This window comes from Thalassophryne amazonica, chromosome 14 (genome assembly GCF_902500255.1).
Source record: "Thalassophryne amazonica chromosome 14, fThaAma1.1, whole genome shotgun sequence".
NCBI classification, from domain to species: domain Eukaryota; kingdom Metazoa; phylum Chordata; class Actinopteri; order Batrachoidiformes; family Batrachoididae; genus Thalassophryne; species Thalassophryne amazonica.
In genome coordinates, this window is record NC_047116.1 from 13,295,244 (window position 1) to 13,315,120 (window position 19,877).

The window sequence follows — 19,877 nt, forward strand, 5'->3', positions numbered from 1 at the left end:
TAGTTACAAAACAGCAACTAGCTGAGATATTAACCACTAATATTAAAGGCTAAGTAGCTCCTGTTGGTAACTAGCTAATCACATTAGCGACAAAAAGGGAGGTAGTTAGCTGCTAATGTTAGCCACTAGTGTTTGCAGTAACACTTACGCTCCTGTTTGTAACTATCTGGGAAGTTGGAACTGAAAATTAAATGAGTTTTGACCCCTCACTACACAAAGTTTTGGAAAACAGTGGCTGACTCCAGGTTTGCTTTGCTGCTTTCCCACAAACAACAAACATGTTGCACCAGAGACAACCTGTCGGTTTGGCAGCAATGTGCTGGATAATGATTTGCATAATGTTACAGAAACAGCATGCTGTCTTGAAGTAATCAACAACTGTGATTTTTCACTTGTTCCAATAGGTGTTTTCAACCTACAATCAGTAAAAATGGAACAGGTATATATATATATATATATATATATATATATATATATATATATAAAATTATGCTACAATTCTAGAAAATTCTGTTTGTTCCCCAACTCCTCCCAGGTTTTTGGCTCAGTTTTCACCAAACTTGGCATGTAGATGAAGGTTGAGTCCAAAAATGTCCTTAAATGATTTGTGTTAGCAAGCTTCAAGGTAGTTGGAGTCAAAAGACAAAATTTGTTTTTTCACTCCATTGTCCACCAAACGTGGTACATATATGTGGGTGGGTTCTGGAATTGTGCAGGTGAGGTCAAATTTGCCAAAAATGAATCACTTCGGACAAGGTCATTGGAGTTAAAGGTCTTTCCACTCTGATGTCCACCAAACGTGGCATAAATATACAGATGGGAATTGGACAGCAACACCAAATTTGTCTGTTGAGCTACTCCTCTCAGGTTCTTTTGTTGATTTGTGTCTAACGTAGTATGTCAGTGAAGACTGACCCCGGTCAGAGGTCAAACATTTGGATGAAGGTTAATGAGGTGAAATGTCAGAGATTGTCTTCATGCCCACGGGCACTATTATCCAGTTATTAAAAAAGAAGTCCTCAACAAAATTCTACTTGGTTCAGAGATTTTATCTTATATTGTGTGTACATAGACAAAGAATTAGGCAAACAAATGGGATTTTGTGCAGAAATGTCTGTAACTGAGATTTAAATCTTGACACTGGACCTCAGCCTTTTAATAAAAGTTTTACTTCTGATATGTGGTCTACAGGTGTCTTTCTGATTGGATTTAAAATTCAGGACCTGTCTCGACTGGCATTTTCTAAATTGGCCAAATACTGTGTGTATAATATACAAATTAATTAAACAAATCCATTTTTCTTTGCTGAATTAATATAGTACCTCAAGGAATTGGTTCAACCCAAGTTGCAATAGAAATCAGATTTTCTTAAAAGCATAAAAGCCAGTAAAAGTCAAGTAAAAGAATAATATTACGTCTCCAGAAAAACCAATGATCTTGACCTATAGCTGTGGCCCAGATGGTGAGAAACGCGTGTTCATAAACTGAAGCCAGTGTGTATGTGCATGGTGGAAAGGGGGGGGGTCGAGAGAGAAAGTGAGCGAGAGTGAGTGCCAGAGAAAAAGAGAGAGAGATTTATTGTCTCATCTGAGCCCCTGTACCTTGTATTGTCCTTTCAGCATCTGTTCTTCCACTGCTGCGGTCACTCTCCATCTCAGGGGTCAGAGCGTCTGCGAGAAGAGAGGGATCACCGCCGTTAAACATCCCTGACATCCAGTGATCACAACGCCAGCTTCACAGCATTGTTCTTTAAAAACAAGACGCAAAGCCTTCAAGCTTCATCGCCGTCACGCCCAACTGAAGGAGCGTTTTCGATAAATTGAGCTGCTCAGTGAGCTTATTATCAAAGAGGGGAGACGGGGAGGAACTCCTCAGTTCCTAATCACAGAGGAATAATTATCTATTAAAAGATAAAAACCTTGTTTTCTGAGAGTGCTTCAATAAATGCGCCGAAGAAATCTTTGGAATTTCCGAAAACAAAAGGAAACTTCACAGCCGTTGAATCGGTCTCACAGTTAGTCACTTCGCTGACTGACAGAAAAAGACTGATATTTTGATTATCAATTAATCATTTACCAAGAAAAGGAGGGCGGAGTTTATGAGATCACCTGTTCTGGTTGTTTTGTCTGTGTGCACTATATATATATATATATATATATATATATATATATATATATATATATAAAGTGACAGATTTTGAGGAAATGTTTGTGAAAATTTGGTGAAATTTTCAGGTAGATCCTGTTATGATTCAAAGCCAACTGCCAACCAATCACAGGCTAGGAGAGAGAGGACAGTATCTGGCCCAATTCAGGGCCGGTCGTTGGGCTAACTGGACTGGGTGAGCACACACACATGTGCGCACGAGTGTACACACACACACACACACACACACACACACACATACACAATGTGATTCAATGTTTGCGTGGTATGAAATAGGGACTTCGTTTCTATTATTTCCAGTTCCTGCAGAAACTGTGGATGGAATTCTGAAATTCCAGTTTCATTAGTTTGAGGCCCTATGGGTGTTATTATGCATGGGAGCTAATTCATAGTAAGCCAATAGGAAGGCTAGGAAGATTAGCGATTTAAAGTTCTGACTTGGTTCCCAATAATTCTATGTCCTGCAGAAACTGTGGATGGAAATTTGAAATTTCAGCTCAATGGGCCTAATTTGCATGGTAGAAAATTCATACCAACCCAATAAGAACCCATGGAGAAGCAGTGATTGAAGTAAAACCTGACAGATAACGAAGAGACAATGGAGAATCACTAATAACATAACCTACAAAATCATCTTTTCCTTTCAAGTATATATACTGTACATATCAGGTTGGGTCCATCCTTGTACAACAACAATCACCATTTGTCTGCTGCTGCCAGGAGTTTCATACATAGTCATTCAGAAACCCGTCAGTTTCAGAGTAGATTTACATTAAGTCCATGTCAAGACTTTTAGAAGAATTTCTGAAACGCTGTGACAAGTGATTTGGGGACTTGGTGGTATTATGGGTCACATTAAACTACTTCATTTTTATGGCTTTTGCGGGGGGTGTTATTGTGTCACCATTGAACAGGGCTGTGATATAAGGGTTGCCAGTTTAATTCCAAGGCTACACAGGTGATTCTTAGTGGGTCAGATAGGACAGCGATTCACATTGTTTGCTCTTACTGCAATTTCTCTGTGGGTTTAGATCTTCTTTGCGGCTCCCAAATGTGTTCCACTTCGCCTCTCTAAATGATCCCTCACTGTTACCATATTTTCTAGAGTATACGTCGCACCTTTTTTCTGTATGTGGAATTCACTTTTTTAAACAGCATTTCCCTGGGTGCGAGTTTAACAACACACAAGAGCTTAGTGTAGCACATGTGCACACCACAGCATCTGCTGTTACTTAACATAAGCACTTTTAAGTTCCAAAAAGGAGCAAGATGGACAAATAAATATGCACTGGACAACATACTGAAATTTTTGTGAAGCAAGTTGTACAAAATAAATTGCCACATGCAACTAAATTGTTGGCCCATAGTGTTGTAAAACATGACAACAAAAATGTGAGTCCATTTAAGTTTTTATAATCAGATCTTTAATTTGTGATTTTTTTGCATGTTGATCATGTATTTTTATTTCATATTGGAGTTTGTTTAGTTTTGATTCCTGGGAAATCTCCAAATAAATAGTTATTATTATAATTCTTCTTCTTCTTCTTCTTCTTATTATTATTGTTATTATACAGATATGTGATTTTTAAAATTTCTTTTTTTTTTTTTAATATACTATGTCGTATCAGCATAAATCGCAGCACCTCACAAACTAGCAAACCAAAAAAGTAACTTGTACTCTGGAAAATAAAAATCTGAAATCAATAAATAACATTTGAAGCACTACACCCAAAATTATCCAAATGGATTTTTATCCAAATAATGCATCCTGAGTGATTTTTTTTAAATGTTGACCTTTGCAGAATTGACTTCTCTTTTTTTCTATCTGGATTAATGTGAACAATCTTCTCGCAGCATCAAAGCTGTTTGTTGTTCCTGCACGACTCAGATTCATGGTCGGGGACCAGTGGACGATATCAGCAGACCTGTCGGCGAGTAAAAAGCGTGGCTGAGGTGTTTGAGGTGAAGTGTGCAGCATCTGACCGTTGAGCGAGCGCATGCTGTCGGACGGCGACGGCTGCTTCAGCGACTGCTCCACTTGCTCTCGCCTCTTGGATTCGTACTCCAGAGCTTCTTGGAGTTTCCTCTTGGCTTTCTTCTCCTTCTTCAGGCGCTTCTGGATGATTGCTGACAGGGAAGATAGAAAAGAAATAAGAGTGATATCACACGGGCTCACAACCCGGCCACAGCGCTGGAATCTGGTTATTTATTATTATTATTGTTGTTATTACTAATTCTGATGATTGCTGGAAGAAAAGTGAACAACTTCAGACAATGTTTTTACATTTAATGCACTGTTAGAGAAAAGAGGAATTCAGTTAAATATTTATAGCATATAAAGACCTTTACCAAAATCAAAAACGAGCAAATACTGGCTGTGATAAAATGCTGCAGGGAGTTAAAGCAAATTGAAAATTTATTGGGATATTTTTCATAAATTTTTCTCATTAAACATAATCATCACAGTTAGCATATGCAGCCGATGAATTTAACATGAGACAGAGTGAATTTCTCTAATTGATTTATTTTGAGAGCCTAATCTGTACTTGCAGAGCAGCAAAAAAAAAGGTCTAATTTAAGTCAATGACTGCAACTATTAAAACTCAGATTTTACACGTCTCTAATGAAGTTCAAGCTAAGATCTAAAGGCAGACAAATAAAAAGGTCATAATGCACAGAATGAGCTTATATCCATCCTTTTATGGTTAAACATGCTCCATAAGTCAGTTTGTGTTTGCAGAAAGTCCAAAATAGCTGATTTTAGAAGTTCTTATGCAGACCTCCTGCATGGCCTGTGAGACATGCCCACACAGCCAGTCAGAAAGAGGGTGTGGCAATAAGCAGCTCCTCTCAGTTTAAAGCCACAGGCACAGAAACAGTCGGCTGTTGGCAAAGCGTAGCAAAAACTGTTCAGTTTTCTGGATGGACTCTTGTGGAATCATTCCAAAGGGGCACTTCGGTGAGCTCAGTGCTCGTTCACATTTTTGGATTATTGAGATGCGCCAATGCCGGATGGACAGTCAGCCCACCTGATACAGAATTTATACACACACACTAAATCACTTTTGACACTCAGATTATAATTGAAAATATAAGAAATTATTCTGCTGTTGTCTGTGCACATGTAAGTCTGGCCAATAATTATTTGGACAGTAATTTTACCTCTGTGCACCACCACAATGGAGTTGAAATGAAACAATCAAGATGTGCGTTCAACAAAAATATCCCATTAATCCTGGAGGAAGTACAGCTGTTTTAATACTCAGTCGATTTCATTTTCAGAGGCTATAAGTAACTGGACAAACTAAATATGAGGATTATTTTTAATTAGTCATTACTTTTACAACCAGGTTTCTTGAGACAAGTCACTGAATAAGTCTGACTAAGAAATACAAAATGTATGGTGCTGTACAGTAAATCTGTCTGGAGTAATAAGTCCTACTTTAGACCCTGAGTCCCGTTAGAACTGGTACCTATCTCCAGATTTCATACTGTCAAGCTAATAAGAGTCTATGTCTGACCCTGGATGGGACACCAGCTCATCACAGGTTACCCATTTACAGCTGGATGGATGAGTCAACGTAGATTAAGTGTCTTGTCCAAGGACACAGACAGGTACCATGAGCCAGATTTGAACCAAGCTCAGCTTCCTGCTCAACATTCTGTCTGGAGTAGGTCATTCTCAAAAACTGAGCGACAGTGAAAGAACAAGAGAGGCGAAGCAAGCCACCAAGACAGCCATGACAACTCTGAAGGAGTTACAGGCTCTTGAGAGTTACACGGCTTCGCGGTAGAGTAGCACACAAAAGTATTTTCTTAAAAAGAAGATGCCTGTGGGAGACTCAAGCCTAGAACGGTTCTGTTCTCTTGAATATAAGTACTTCTCTATGACACTCCACCATGAAGTTGTAAAAACGGTGATGCAGTCAACAAAGGGTGTCTTGGTGGCTTCCCTCGCTTGTCTCATTCTTGCATAGTCCCTCAGTTTTTGTCAACTGCCTTCTCCAGATAGATGTACCAAAGATTTCTCTACATTGCACCCAGTAAGTTAAAACTTCACAAGTCAAAATATCTCAAGAAATGTTGATTTCTCAGAATGCAAAAGATGGAGAACCATGTCCTGCGTCTTCTAGGTCAGGCTCAAAACTTCTCAGTCGCTCCCCGTACATTGGTAAAATGGCAAAAATTGTGCCAGTGTCCAAATATTAATGGATCAGATTAAAGAATGCACTTGTGGATCATTCAGTGAAACCTTAGAATTTATTTAAAACAGCTTTGCACCATCTACAGGAACCCACGTGTGGGTACGCCGTGTCTGGCAGCATCGGGCAATACCTCTGTTCTTCTGTTCCATCGCGAGTTGTTTCTCCAGAGTCTCCCTGAGCTCCCGCTCTCTGAACAGCTCCATCTTCAGCTCGGTCTTCTCCAGCTGCACCTGTTTCTCCTGAGCCCGGGCATTGTCAATCGCCACTTTCAGCAGACCCTGCACAGGAAATGACATGAGAGATGTTTCAACATGAAACACTGACAGAAGACCACAGCACTTTTTTTGTACTGCCCAAAGCAGTAAAGCACAAAACATGAGCCTGTCAGGTTTGCTTGAACTTTGCTGTGATCAGTGAAAATGTTATTTTGAAATAAATCCCTGTTCCAAAGCTCCCACGAGATCGAACAGCATCACAGAAGAAGAGTTTGTGTTCTTTCCATCTATATAATGTAGTCCATGAGCCCGAAACCAATTCTGACCTAATCTGTAACACTTAAGGAGCCCAAACAACACTTACAATCCATCCTCAGTAATACCACACCCTGCAAAAGTGTATGGTGGCCATTCCAGGGCGGTGTCAATGAAGGCTTACACAGGGGTCAAAATTTAACAATCCTCCAGTTATATTGAAACGTTTACCACATTATTTATCTGATCACAACAATTTCAAAAAGGGGTAGATTTCTCTATCTATGATGGGTGCTATTGGCAAAAAACTGCAAAAGTGGTGAGAAATGTCCATTTCAGTTTGTAAAGGGGTGAAATGTTAAAGTTGCTCCAATTTTGTAAAAAAAAGTGATGCAAATTATTGGTTGAGCTAAAAGGATTAATAAATGGAATAGTTTGGACCGTGTTGAATGGTCTCCAAAGTAACGGTCAAACAAGATCAACGTCCATTGGATGCTCTGGCATACGTTAGCCTGTAACATGATAATTAAGCTACATACCTTATTAGCTCGACCAGTAATTTAAACCATCTTTTACTACAATTAGAGCAATGTTTACTTTTGAACCCTTTGCAAACTGAAATTGACCTTTCCCATAATTTTTGCTGTTTTTGTCTCATGACGCCATAACATTCAGTCACAGACAGTCCAAACTATACCTTGTTGGAATCTTTATGATCAGACAAATAATGTCGTATACTTTGCAATATGATTGGATGCTTTTAAAAATTTGACTCCTATGTAATCTTTCTTCAACTGCTATATAGTAGTTAGAGGTACCACCCTGGGATGAGTATAATACCTTTTTCAAGTCCCTATAGATAGGTTATCAAAATGCCATATCAAACATTTTGCTAGCTTGGGTGGTAGTGCCCAATTGTATCTGGCCCACAGACTAATTTGATAATAATTTTGATTGATAGATTGCATTGAGTTTGGCATTGATTATGTGAATTTGCAATGATAGCCAACCACACTATACAGTAGTGTTGCCCAATGAAACAACAGCATAAAATATCTAAACTTGATGGCTAGCAGTGCACAAATGGAGTTGTATTTAGTCTTTTAATTCATGGGGCTACTTTTGTGAAAAACAAATAAAATAATTCCCAGTAAATGCCAGGGTGCACTGCTGTTCACATTACTGATGATTTAGTGAATCTGCATGGCAACGCACATCAGTAGAGTGGTTTCACCAAAGCTCCCTGAGGTGAAACAGTCATGAAAGGTAAAGTTTTTCCATTATGTTAAAAACCTTGTTTTGAGTTCAGTTTCATTGTCTGTACAAATAAGTGTATGTTCTTCGTAAGGTGTATATTCGTATTGCACCACATAAATAACTGGAAAACAGTGCGCGCAGTTTTATACCAGGTTTTCGTGGTCTGTGAAGCAATCGCTTCTTGTCTCCTCATGATAGCAGGGAACCTCTATTTTAGTACATAAAGTCATACATTTTTGCTCTGTTATTTGTTCAAATAACAGGGCAAAAAAAACAAACAAAAACAAGATAGAGCAGGACCAGTAACTCTGTATCAGCAGCCTGTCAAAGTCAATAATAATGAATTGACCGAACTATATTATAGGTAAGATCCAATAAAGCCAACCCTGAAATCTCCCCAGAGTCAGCTTGAATAACATTTAACACCTTTTAAACATACGGGGTCAATGTACAGTATCTAATAAAGACAGATATGTGCAGCAGCTACAAACATGCAGCTGAGATGATTTAGAAATATATTTAATACAATGGTCACCAAACTATGATAAAAAAAAATGTGTTATGGATTAAGCTTCCATATAATACTGTATAATTTATATAAAAAAATATATACCGGAGGGGCTGAGTGGTATGGTAAAAAAATATTACCTCTATTCATATTCATCAACAATGACATTTATCATGATATATAATTTGAAAATTCCACCCGTTTGAAGAAGTGTATCTTGATTATGACTGAGACCCGAAGATATAAGTTTAATTTGTTAAACTTTTGTCTCATATTGTAATTTATTTTGGAAAGCACTTTATACGGGTAGAAAGATCTGCACAAGTAAATGTCACTGTTGTTTTTGTTGTCGTAGCAGTAATGAATTTCTAGGGCACTTATTGTGAAGTTGATGGTAACTTCTGTGAGCAATGTAAACTATAAACTTTGGTTAGATAACCTTTATTGGTCAGGGCCTATTCACACTATGATGTGCAATGCCCAGCGTAGCAGATTCTCAAAAATCTCTGAAATGGCGAAGATGGCTCACCACAGGAGTCCAGATTTAGATCAGTGGGGGGCGACGTTTGTACTCTGTGTAGTACTTTTGCCATCTGAGGGCACATTCTGGAAAGCAGTAGCATAGCTTGGCATAGCTGATCGTTGGCTCAACATTTGTGAAGTCATGTAATGTACTCAATATAAATTTGATGGAACCGCGTGATTTCATTACCTGCTACTAGTGCGTCATTGAGACAGATTCTACAGATGATATTCTTCACATTTCTATATATTTCTTCATACCGATGGAGCCAGAGGAGGTGGTGCCTCCAGTCAAGCCTTTGACATTGCTTGGCGGAGGCAAACAGAGCAGTAATGGCATAATAGCAGCAGTGAGGTAGCAGTAGCAGAACTCAACTCTTGTAGGTGTTTTAGCATGAATGTTGAAGATTTTAAGCATGTTGAAAATGTTTATGGGACGATAAGAAATATCAGTGTTACCCAACTGGTGTTGACTTAACTCCTGCGGAGTCTGATGGATGTTTCCGGTGTTCGATGTTAATCAACTTTTCAAACTCTGGGCTAATCGTCAGAGTGTCAATAATTTCCTCAGCTTTAGAGGATGACATGAGTTTACCTTCACAGTTACTTTTCATGACATTCAACAATTCCACTCTTCCTCTCTCTCTCTCTTTTTGCTTTGTTTCTCGTGCTTTCATCACAACACAACAGCAAAATTTTGCAGTAGGAATTGAAACGCGCACTTTGCTGTGCAATGCTAACAACTGCAAATGTAAATTTTAGTGCAATATGTTATCATGATCATTTTATTGCTGAGACCTAATATAAATTAATATTTACAGGAAGGCACAAAAAGAAAAAGACATAATCGTATTGTTTTGGTGAGCGCTGGCGTTTGGCGGCGGTATGAGCTCAAATGAGACGTGCATTTTTATTTTTGTACTTGCCCTGCAGACAGTAGTCACTGGAGTGGTTTTAAATATATCAGTGTTTGCAGCACATTTGGAAGCTCGTCACACGGCGCAGCAGGAATGAATAATAGGAATGACAAGTATCTCATCATGTATCAATCACAGTACTGCCATTGCAAATGTACTCCTCACAGTACTGCACTGATCCTGCCTTCTCAGGCGGTGGCTGTAAGGCGCCGTGACTGTTCATACAACAATTATTCCCCACGCACATGCAATTATATCAAATGCACTGGGCTATAACTTACTAATTGTTGATTCTTCTGACCCCAATTTATTCAAAGTTACTTTATCTTCATTTTCTGCTTGGATTCCTTTTGTTGATTTGTATATAAATATTCACGGCGAACGTCATTATCGGAGATGACTTCGCTGAGTGTCAGGAGCTTGCCACAAGTTTACGCGTGGCTTTCTAATTACTGCACCGAGCCAAAGGAGAGGCGCGACTCCGATGCCAGCGGTACAAGTGCAATGAGAAGGGCAGCGCTGTATCCACATCATTACACTCACACAGAAGGCAAATACATTCATCTTTCTGACTGAGGGGCTTTGCACTGAAGCCTAAATGGCACCCTGAGTGCTGCTACGCTGTGCAGAATTACCGTGTATATCTGTGCTCCTAATGTGCGCAGCAAATATAAAGAGGAAGACGTGCATGAAGTCGTTTTGTGGCCTGAAATGGATTTTTATGAAGAGTCTCTCCGCTATGATATTTAACTGCAGAGAAAACTGGGCATCATCGAGCACGTGGAGGTTTTTGACTGGGAAAACTACAACAGAAGCACAGTTTGTATGTTTTGTATGTCTTAACAGTCTATTTCACCTGTGTGTGTGTGTATGTGTGTGCGTGCGTGCGTGTGTGCCCCCTGAAGAAAATATCTTAAACACTTAGGGCCCTGTCCCACTGGCGTTTAGGAGGATTTGTGTATGGATTGCACACAAAATTGGCCCATATTCACCAAACATCCGCAATATCTGTGTAACATGTCTGTATGAGTCGGCCGTCATCCAAACACGTCCGTGATCATCCGCAGATGCGCGCATGTCTGCAGCCAGGATTTTTGAGCTGTTCAAAAATCTGTATGCGGATGACATCTGCCTTACATACTCCATATATACTCAATTCATACACAATACATACTCACTCTATGCGCTGTATATCTGCCATTAACTGCTGATATCCACTACTGACGGGGATTTGCGGCTTGGCAGCGGACCGGGACAGTGTGTAAAACAGATATATATCGTGCCCATCATGTCCACATCACAAACTAAAATATGTTGTAGCAATTGCATACAGATTGGCCATGAATAAAGTGTTTTTATTACATCTGCTTTGCAGCTGATTTGCGGACAATCTGTGAATGCATAACAAACACGTCACGTAAACCCAAAGTACTGTATGTGCCAGAAAGCGACAGACCTGCCAGTCAGTGCTGGACCGGCTGTGTAAATCCACAAAGACGTAGCTGCTGCAATCCAGGACTTATATTTAACACCAACAAAAGGAAGAGTTGCTGTTTAGCCACAACTCACGCTGAAGTCTGTTTTTTGTGACACTCTCAAAAAAAAAAAAAAAAACACTGTGTCACACCCGAGCGGCTTCCCCCCTCCCGCTCCCCAAACTCATGAACAGTTAACCCTCGCATGACAAAATGAACATTAACTCTGTGATCAACTTGTCCAAGTCCAGCAAATGCTCCAGAGGCTGTATTGTTGGTGTGAATAGTGATGCCGAAAGGCCCGAGTGAGCTTATTTATGACTGCAATGCAGATGCCATGCACGCGCAACACGTGCGCGATGCATTCATAATACAACCATAATACTGCCGTGATAATCTCAACGTGTCGGATCAGTTTCCTCACGACATGCATTATATAACCGTGATTGTTCATTATATAGTCGCTATATATTATTAATATATCCGTAATTCATACTGGGACATTTGTCATTTTTGGCCATTTTTGTTGCGGACGACAACGAACGCCCGTAATTTGTGTACTCAATTCATGTGCAATTGATCCTCTCCCCAGTGGGACAGCGCCCTGACTAAGGGTTTTAACCAAATTTTGCACATTAGTTAGTACCATCTGAGCATGAACCCTTTAACTTTTGAGGTTCAGGGGTGAAAGGTCAAGGTCACAGCAAAAGGTAAAGATTTTTCCACAATGCAAATAGAGAGGGAGGACATGTTGCTCTAAGACATATGATGTCAAGAGAGGAATATGTTTTTGATTTGATCCACTGACCCTTTGGTGCATGAAGAACCAAATGTCTGATATTTGTGAATATCTTTAAGTCTAGAGCCAAGACATATTTATTTTTACTGCTTGTAAAAATATTGCTTGATGTCTAGTTGTAAGGGTGGTTGATGGTTTGTTTTTGTTACATTTCCATTTTAAATATTTTATCTGTTGTTATTGCTTATAATGAGATTTTTATCAGTTTATTTTGTTTAATGTGCATTGTTGTATTGTAGTTTTAATTTTGGTGTTTATTTTGTTCATTGCTTTAATTGATGGAAAGTGCTGTATCAATACATTTATTATTATTATTATTATTATTATTATTATTATTATTATTAGTAGTAGTAGTATTAAAGGGTCTGACAAAGTATCTTTACCTGGTTTTCTTATGACAGAACAGAAAGCCAGTCTTAGTGACAAAGTACAACATTCGGTTTTCGTATTAGCTTATAACTTAATGGTTCATGTATTATTCTTCTGCCAGCAAAGATTTAATAGCGAAAACTGCCACTTGGGCAAGCATTATGTCTCTCCCAATCCAAATAACTTTGATATTTACAAAAATAAAAATAAAATACAGTAAATCCAGCTCCATAACTACATGCAAAATTTCTGTATGTTCTGACAGTCTGTGTTGTTTTGTTTTGCTTGTTAGTATGACCCGTACAGATGGTCACCCCAGTGAGTCCAGTCTGCTTCAGTTTTCTTCCTATAATGAAAAAACACCTGTGGGAGTTTCTGCCTTTCCACTGTCACCAGTGTGCTTGGTCTTTGGGTGGGTAAGCCTTAAACCTTGTTGGAGCATTTGGGAGAACAATCTTATGATTTGGTGCTGTATAAATAAAGTGAACTGAAAGCAACTAAACATGTGGTCACCAATAATATGAGTACAGAAGGGATGGAAACTGTACAGAATTAAAAAAAAAAAATGAAAATGGGAAGATGTGCAATTGTTTGTGCACTGGTATTTTTTTTTCTAAGCAGGGCTGATTCATAAATTTTTTTCCCAGTTTTTGCTATTGATTGCAGTTGTCTTCCAGACCAGAAATTAATGCACCAAGTCTCCGTTCTTTTAGATATTATATGTGAACCATTAAACCTGTTGATGTCTTTAGCATCAGAAAACATAGAATCTATCTTGTGAGTTCAGAGATCCGTCAGGGGAACATACCTGAATGTTGGTGAGGAGCGTCTCTATTGACGACAAGCCATCTGGGAAGAGGAAAGGTGATGGGAAGCCAGGGGGCAGGGCTTGTCCAGCCAATGACAACCTTTCGTAGCTATCTCTGGCTGTCGGGGTGCACATTGAATTGTCCTCTGTAAAGACAAATCGTCAAAAAGTATTACTTAAGTTCCTGTGTAACAAGGAAGTATAACTCAAAACTTAAATACCAAAAGGTAAACACGCTGAGTAGACTTGAGGCTGTATTTTCAGCTTTGATTTGCCGTTTGTCTTTCAGCACATTTATTCAATTGATGATCTTAGAATTATATGTCCAGTTTTATATTTTGATAATCTTAACCTTTCAGACACCTAAAGGTGAAAGCATCATATTATATCTTTTTGGGTTTAGGGTTTTATATCTTACCATATTTTCCAAAGTATAAGTTGCACCTCTTAATGCCTTTTGAAGTGTCAAAACTCACATATAAGTCACACAGGAGTTTAAGTTGTACCTTTTTTGTGTATTATCAGCTCTTTAATTTGGGATTTTTGTACATATTTGCAGTGTACCTTTTTATTGTAGGTATGTATTCTTTTATCATTATAGTTTCTTTTCTTTATTATTTTGATTCCTGGAAAAGCCATACATAAGTAGTGATTAAAATTATTATTATTAAAAATAATTTTTCATTATATAAGTTGTGCTGGAGTATAAGTCGCAGGATCTCCCAAACTAGTAAAAATCTGTGATTTATCCTATGGAAAATACAATATATATATATATATATATATATATATATATATATATATATATTGTAGTATTTGTAGCATATATTATACAGATAGTGTCAAAACGCAGCCAAAACTAAAGACACTTTTTTTGGGGGTTGTCTGACGTAGTTAAAAAAAACCCAAAACAAACAACTTATTACCAACCTTGAAAGGGCAACAAAGCTTAAATATGTTACTATGTGCATCCATATTGTTTTGTGAGTTCATCAAGTAAACACAATTTTCAGATGTTCCCAACTGGTGATTTCTGAGTTGTATTGAACGCAGCATTAGTATGGAGGCTGTTCGCAGATCTGGAAGTCACGGAATCGACACCAGACAACACTTAAATGAGAACCAGTTCAATCTTATCATTTCTAACATCGCTCTGTCACTTTTTCCTACGCGGGCACACGCGTTTTCCCCACTCTCCCGTCAGAAACAAGAGAACAAGTTGGGCTGTTAGCAGCGGATGAGCAATGATCTTCGAAGCTTTCGCAGTTAAGAAAGTTGTCAGTCTAAGTGGAACCTTCTTGTAAATACAAGAGTGAATTCCAGATCTCCATCCTACTCAAAGACACTGTAGCGGAGTCACATGGAGATGCTTTGTTTGTTTTTGCGCTTCTTCTTGGTTTAAGTGGATTTAAACAACATCAGCTGGGACGTAAATCCAGGTGCCTCCCGTTTAAGACATGTCATGTGGACTCCAAAATCAGGAGCAGGCCTGCAGGTTGACCCCAGAGGCTCGGGCTTCCTTTGTGCACGCAGGAACGGGTGCCTGTCAAACCCAACATGACATCATCTTCCATTCATCAGCGGCGGAGGGGTTGGGCTTTGCCATCTGCTGTCCAGCCTCTCCACCGGGCCTCAGAGGAGAAGCAAGGAGCAGCGGCGTGAGGGAGGCAACCCGGCAGACCCACGCAGCCCGGCCAAAATACTGCCGCCACTTTACCCGTCAAACGCTACACACGTTTGCTCGCATCGCGACCTACTACTTTGCGTTCACGAAACACATCGAGTATAAAAAGGTCTCGGCAGGAATCCTGCACCATCAGCTGTTTAATTGTTAATTTAATGAAAGAGAAAAATAACTTTTATTTGCTGTGTGGAACCCCGGCTGCGAGGAGCACAGCAGCTCTCTCTCATCCAGTATTCATTCCTGTTTATGTGGCAGCCTGAACGCTGTACAAACAGCCCTGCCGCTCCCTCCCATCAATATTCACCAGCGCCAGCCAAGTGCTGGGAACAGCTGGTCTTACATTAATTAGTTTAAAGTATTTATTTCACCCATCCTCTGAGCAGATTGAGCAAAAACATTGGAGATTATTTCAAGCATCTGCAAATGCCCTGGAAACATCGACTCGCCAAAAGTCGAGTGTTAGGATTCACAGTTTAGGTTTGTAATTTGGAGAACAGCCCCCCCCCCCCCCCACCACCACCACCACCAAGAGGGAACATGGTGAAATATGCACCGCTGGTCCGTGGAGAGAGTAAACAACCTTTCTCCTTTTTCAGATGGAGTTCACTCCTGTTGATTAATTAGAATGGATGGCTGCCTAATGGATTAAAATTTGTTTATAATTTGACTTCATAAAAATAATGAATTACCTACTTTTAAGAAGCCACTCCTGTGGTAATTTGTTTTGTTTTGGTGCAGCCCTGTCTGAATTTTGAGGTGGGCATCTGGGTGAAGATATAAGGGCAAATTAGGCGTTCCGCGTGCAGGTTTGATCAGCTGATCACATCACAGGAAGCACATACAGTACATTACCGCAATCACAAGTACTACAGTGCTTCTTCACTTACACAAGTAAGACAAGGGCAACCACTGCACCCCGTAGCAAAGACATGTGCAATGACTTCATCTGTATACGTGTGGACAGACAGTAAAATACGGTATGTGCCAGCTCCTGAAAGGAAAGTACCCAGACAATGGGAAGAGTTGAAAAGCAAAAGCAGAAATATTTACAAGACAGAATTAATAAGAAAGTGCCACACACACACATACACACACACACTTTTAATGAACATTTATGAGTGCAATGGAAAAGATATTTGTATGAATTTACTGGAACGTTCCTTCTTTCATTGAACGAAAATGGAAAACACGAATTACCATATTTTATAGAATACGTATAAGTCTTACGGAATTATATATTTATTTATGGCTAATTTTGCAGGTCTGGCAACTTACACACCCAAAAAAACAAAACAAAACAAAAAAAAACAAACAAACAACAACAACAAACCCCACATTTGTTAGCGAGCGCAAACCAAGATTTCTGACCTCCGCCGGTGCAGATCCAGATCACCTCCAAAATTCAGTGGAGTCTTCCACTCCCTAATATCTATCTGTGGTGTAAATTTGGTGAGAATCCGTGAAGTAGTTTTGACGTAACCTTATAAAGTGATCCAGAATCAGAATCTGGATCCGGATCAAAATTTAATGGAGTCTTCCATGGCCTAATATCTATCTATGGTGAAAATTTCATCAAAATCCATGCAGCAATTTTGACGCAATCTTGCTAACAGACAGACAGACAGACAAATAAACACTGATGGGGTTTCCCAGGACTCAGTGCACTAAACAAAAGAAACTCCAGTTATATAAAAAAAATACACTTCAACAATGCACAAAAATCCAAAAATCAAGAGCTGATAAAACAAAAATAAATAAATAAATAGACTCATGTTTTAACTGTAGTCTTTTCAATACTGTGGGTCAGCAATTTGTGGTCATCTGTGTCACATAACATCCAATATGTTGTGTATCACACCTTTATTTGTCCGTTTTGCTTGTTATTTGGAATTCAAAAGTCCTTATGCCACACACCACAAGCAGATGGCTTTCTGCAAAAATACACATTTCACTTATGCATGTGTCCATCTGACTTCTTCTGTTGTCCACACTGCATTAAACAACACCCAACATGCTGTCCATTGCACATTTCTTTGTCCATCTTGCTCACTGTTGGACATTAAAAATTCTTATGTTAAGTAACAGCTCGTGCTCTCGTGAACTTTGGTAAAGGCGTTCAATGGAGCGAAACGTATGGAACAAAACTGCACAAAAAATTAAGCAAATAACACAATGAACCACTTTTCCAGGTAATGAGACAAATAATCAATACCACATGACATATAATCCATCAATCAAATGACAAATGGACTGCATTTATATAGCGCTTTTCAATCTACTGTACATCAGAATCTCAAAGTGCTTTACAATGATGCCTCACATTCACCCATTCACACAGGCACACTCACACACTGATGTCAGGGTGCTGGCTTACAAGACACTCACTACACACCGGGAGCTACTTGGGGATTCAGGACCTTGCCCAACGGCACATAGTGATTTTCCAGTCTGGCTGGGATTTTAACTGAGGATCCTCTGGTCTGAAGCCCAACGTTTAACCACTAGACCATCACCTCCCCATGACAAGGATGACAAGGATCTATTGAGGTGTTATATAATTGTCAGCAAGTGTCTGCAGAAATGATCCTGCAGCATGTGTACAGGAAAATGGGCTTTCTGTACAGAAATGCTTCTTAAAGGTTTGTGCACTTCAGTAAGACCTAATGTGAAAGGTGGAGACATATTGTATCTGAAAGCTTGTTCAGATTGCCAAAAAGGGCCCAGTTCTATGGTGGCCAATAGGGGTCACAACAACTCTTCCATATTAAGGCAACACAAGCAAAACACAAGCAGAGTAACAAATACAAACAAATGCCTACATTAATTCACCAACAGGCAGTTCAATAAAAAAAAACAAAAACCCTGAAAAACTGAAAACATCTGCAAACACAGAGAACACAAACACAACCCACAGCACATGTAACAATTTAATGTCATAGTGCGTCTGCTGCAAATTCAGACCACACACGCAAACACTTTGCACGACTTCACAACACAACGAAAATATTCACAACATAAACAACCATTTCTACCCAGAAGTTCTACTCTTCCAGTGCGTTGCAAATAAAATAACAAAAATGTGAAAATGTAACTGCCATGAGACTAAATTCATGAATAAAGTAAATAAATACACTTACTCCGCTCTGTTGACCAGGTGGAGTAAAAGATACGAGTGTGGCAATGAACCCAACAGTCCATCAGTTAAAGTCGTCCTGCCTGAAACCACTGTTTGTGTTTTTGCTGCGTCTCCTGTGTTGTGGAGCTTTGCAAAGTGTTTCCCTTTTTGGGTACATTGTGCAAATTTTCAAATTAAATTGTTGCAAATTCTGCAGGTTATATTTGTTTGTATTTTCTGCATTTTCACACTTCTTTTTTATTAATTCAATTTGCAAGATGTTTTTTTATGCAACTTCCTGTTGTTGAAACAATGTCGTTTTTTTAATGCAAAAAAGCAGCAGGAAGGGCCAAATAAAACCTGTAACTTTTGCACTCTGAGAAACTGACAGCTGTACAGATCTCGTTTGCTAAAATGACTAGATGCTCAGTGGGGACAGCAGGCAGGCCGCTGTTATTTTATTTATTTATTTTTATTTTTCACAACGGTTTAAACTTTATTCACATTAGTTCTTCAACAATAACAATGAAAAATGGACCATAACTGCGACAAGTTGTCTGTAAACTGTTTCATGTAACATGAGCCTTTCTGGGTGGACATAATGTTTTGTCCCATGTCACACTGAGTTAAGTCCTATGCAGAAAAGCACTGGTGCATAAAATGGATAAGAGACTACAATTCAAGCCGTGGGGGTGAATTTGGGTGCATTTCGGGTAAATTCCCAGCCAAGGCTAGTACCCATTTCCGAATCGGGTGGACTGGCTGGACTGGAACAATGAGGAAGAAGTGTCTTGTCCACGGAGACAGACCAGTAGCATGACTGGAAGTGGAACCCAGAACTGTGTACTTGTAGTCCAACATCTGTCCCACAATACGGTATACCAACTGAGACTTTTTCCACCAGATTCCATCGTGCTCGCCGCCTTAACACTCACATTAACTGTAGCTGAAATGGCCGTAAAACATACTGTAACATTTCTTCAGATGTTTTACATTCGGCCAGTACCCAGTAGCCCAAAACCCAATGTGCAGCTACACAGACATCGAAGGCCGTCACCCACGTGCACGTACTGGCACCAGTGGACTCTGACAAATCAAATGGCCTACACAGCTGATATGGAAATACGAGGTCTATTAGAAAAGTATCCGACCTTATTATTTTTTTCAAAAAACATATGGATTTGAATCACGTGTGATTGCGTCAGACAAGCTTGAACCCTCGTGCGCATGCGTGAGTTTTTCCATGCCTGTCGGTTGCATCATTCGCCTGTGAGCAGGGTTTGAGTGAGGAGTGGTCCAGCCCCCTCGTAGGATTTTCATTGACAGGAAATGGCGGAATGATTTGGGCTTTTTTCCATCAGAATTTTTTCAGAAACTGTTAGAGACTGGCAGCTGGAAACCATTAGAAAAATTTATCTGGCTTTCGGTGAAAATGTTACGGGCTTGGTAGAGAATAAGGAGTGTTACTGTCGCTTTAAGGACGGCCCCCAGCGGCTGTGGGGCGTGCCACGCTCCTAAGCTGCCATCGACAGGCTGAACGACCATTTCATTTCTAAACGGATGGCTGTCTGGATCCATGACC

General features: G+C 39.5%; 1 protein-coding gene across 3 annotated transcripts in view; it reads right to left on the reverse strand.

The window, feature by feature from the left end:
* Window positions 1–19,877, reverse strand: part of dachd (dachshund d) — a 303,945-nt gene that overhangs the window by 18,128 nt on the left and 265,940 nt on the right. For all 3 annotated transcript variants that reach the window (XM_034187000.1, XM_034186999.1, XM_034186998.1), the window contains 4 exons: window positions 13,497–13,642; window positions 6,502–6,649; window positions 4,150–4,293; window positions 1,602–1,670 (listed from right to left, as the gene is read on the reverse strand). In XM_034187000.1, coding sequence (XP_034042891.1) covers window positions 1,602–1,670; window positions 4,150–4,293; window positions 6,502–6,649; window positions 13,497–13,642 — 507 coding nt within the window. The remainder of the gene's footprint in view (window positions 1–1,601; window positions 1,671–4,149; window positions 4,294–6,501; window positions 6,650–13,496; window positions 13,643–19,877) is intronic.